The 2,674-nt window shown below is 50.7% G+C and overlaps 1 protein-coding gene across 1 annotated transcript in view; it reads right to left on the bottom strand.

Moving 5' to 3' along the window:
- Positions 1 to 2,254: 2,254 nt before the first annotated feature.
- The window catches only part of FRS3 (fibroblast growth factor receptor substrate 3), a 5,554-nt gene continuing 5,134 nt past the window's right edge, over positions 2,255 to 2,674 (bottom strand). The window contains exon 6 of the mRNA XM_010007107.1: positions 2,255 to 2,669. Within this exon, the coding sequence (XP_010005409.1) occupies positions 2,255 to 2,669 (415 nt within the window). The remainder of the gene's footprint in view (positions 2,670 to 2,674) is intronic.

The following is a 2,674-nucleotide window of genomic DNA, read 5'->3' as shown; positions in this document are numbered from 1 at the left end:
TGCTAGTGCTGTCACAGAGGGTGACACACCTTAGAAACTCTTTATTTAAATATTTTATTTAAAGCTTAACACAGTGAACTTTTTATATATATATATATTTATATTTATATATAACCAATTTATCTCCCTTCCCTAAATGAAAGCTAGATTTAGGGGGATACATTACTGGCCCTTTTTTTTCTTTCCCTTCAAATAAATTAATTTGGTGTACATAGAAAAATATATGACTTGGGTTTCCTTTCAGTTATAGATCACACAAGGGTTGGGGTAAAGAATGGAAGACAAGCACAAGAACTTCCTCCTGTCCAAAATAAAAAAAAAAAGGAAAAACACTGAATTTAAGCATTTCTAGTGCAACAGAGCCAAGAAATCCATGTTCTGCCACCAGAGGCATGGCATGACTCCTGCTGTTACCACTTCTTCTGAACTGCTCAGCTCATGTCCTTGGTCCCCAAAGGGTCACGTTTCCATGTGACATTACAGCACCAAAATGAAAAAGGCTGAACTTTAAAAATCTGAAAAATCAAGTTTCTGGACCTCAGCAGCAAGGCTGCAGCTGGGTGGTGGGGTTCTCTTCTCTTTCACACTGGATGGTCACTGACTTTGGCATCAGAAAACATTGGGGACAAGAACACAGCAGGATCTGGCAATGTTTCCTGCAGCAGGACACCCTGGAGCTCTCAACTCCCATCCCAGGGAGGAAGATGAAGAATGCAGTGGGACTCCAGAGTAACCCAGAGCATTTCTGCCTCATGGAAACACCTTACAATGACAAAGAGTAACCCAGGGAGGCATTAAGCTGCAGCACATCACTATGCTGAGAGGGGTGGTGGAACATCCTGCAATGGGAGAGGAGCAGAGACCCAAGGCAGAATCTCACACACAGGCCTGGCAGCTCAGTTCAGACTCAGCCCTGCTATCAAGAGAAAAATCCACATCAAAGGCCACAATTTTCCCCCCCTCCAGAGAGCCAAAATTCAGCCCTTCCAAGTCCATAGTTGTAGGAAACAAACTGCACATTCACTCCAAACACTGATCAAATATTTCTCATGGATCCAGCCAGGCACGTGGGTGTAGGCAACGACTTTGATATGACTCCAAGCTGGGCTGCCTGGCAGCTCTGCTTGCCCTCCCACGTCTCCTGTGCCATTTCCCACCCACCCTGCAACAGTCAGTCCCAGTTCAAACACCACTTTTGATTCACAACTGCTCCCTTCCCCAACAGCAGCTCAGTGAAGCCACCAACCTCTTCTGAGATCTGTTCCCCAGACAGAAGGAGAGAGCCACAGTGAGCACACGTTTCCTATTGGCACCAGTTTTGGCAATTAGCACTGGGATGCAAAAGAACATTTCATAAATAAATAAGTAAACCAATAAATAAATCAAGAACACTTCTGAACACCAAAACAAAAAAAAAACAACCCAAAACCCTTAAAAATAAGAGCAGGGTATGGGACAACTGAAGGTTTCTATACCAAACCTCAAATCTCTCTCTTAGCTGTGGTTTCCCCCTCCTCTTTTTAAAGCAAGGCCTCTTCAGGAAATCAGGTTTGTGATCACAGTGTGAGCCCACAGCTCCCTGCCCTCCTCTAGGCATCTCTGGAGTTGCCCAATTTAAACTGAATCTGAGAAAAGGGCACAAGTATAAAAGGCTTCCACGCAGTTCAAGAAAACAGGTAACAGCAGAGAGGGGAGAAGGGAGTGAGTCAAGGGGGGGGAAAAGGCCACAACACGAGCTCCCACATCACCAGCAAAACCAGAAAGCAAAACTCCATTTTGGAGTGGTCCAGCTGCAGAGCTCACCTGGAGGCACAAGGCATGAAAATCCACAGGAAACCAGCCTGGTTTTTAGTGGAGCTCCTGAAGCAACTGGCTTCTGGAAAGAGGCCTGCCTCACAATTCTGCCCTGCCCCACGCTCCTGCCCTGCCCCTGCAGCCCAGCCTGGGCACTGCCAGGCAGCCAGGAGAGCAAACCCCACTGGAGGCCTCACCCCCACCCTCACTGGCACCTCTTGCCCTTTTTACCAGAAATTTAACCTTCCAACAGCATCATCAAACATCCCACAAGGCTCTGAAAACTAACAACACAGGAGAGACGCAGCGGGGAGGACGGACAGACGGACTAGCCTGAAGATCAGCTGCAGGAGCACCCCGGGACGTGGGGCAAGGGGGGAAGCAGGAGGCAACGGCCAACGGAGGGGACAGCGGGTGACACGATGAAGGGCAGGCAGGGAAGCCACAGCTCGGGGCTCCCTCACAGAGGCAGGTCAGTGCTGTTGTGTCGAGTCTTCCGCGAGGTCCCATCATCCCTGGGCAGGGCCCTCTGCAGGCTGGACATGGCCGCTGTCTTTTTGAGGTCAATGACGGCGTAGGAGTCCGTCCGGCGGGTTTCGTGGGTGGCAGGAGGTGGGACACGGGGGACAGGTGGGTTCTGGTGTCCCTTGAGTGGCTCAGCCTCCAGTTCCACCTGGATGTAGTTGAGTTGCCGGGGCTGGTCCGGGCAGGGCCGGGGGAAGTCGAAGCTGAAGACGTTGGGGACGCAGCCGCGCCGGGGTTTGGACAAGAATCCCCCGCGCCGCCGGCCGTGGCCCCTGTGCAGGGCGGTTTTCTCCGAGTTCATGTAGTTCTGCAGGGGATCTTCTTCACCTGCCTCAGAGCAGCCGCCGGGGGGAGG

Source organism: Chaetura pelagica, unplaced genomic scaffold (genome assembly GCF_000747805.2).
Source record: "Chaetura pelagica isolate M959 unplaced genomic scaffold, ChaPel_1.0 scaffold757, whole genome shotgun sequence".
Classification (NCBI taxonomy): domain Eukaryota; kingdom Metazoa; phylum Chordata; class Aves; order Apodiformes; family Apodidae; genus Chaetura; species Chaetura pelagica.
Note: the sequence above shows the minus strand (reverse complement) of the source record. Positions and strands in the feature narration are given on the sequence as shown.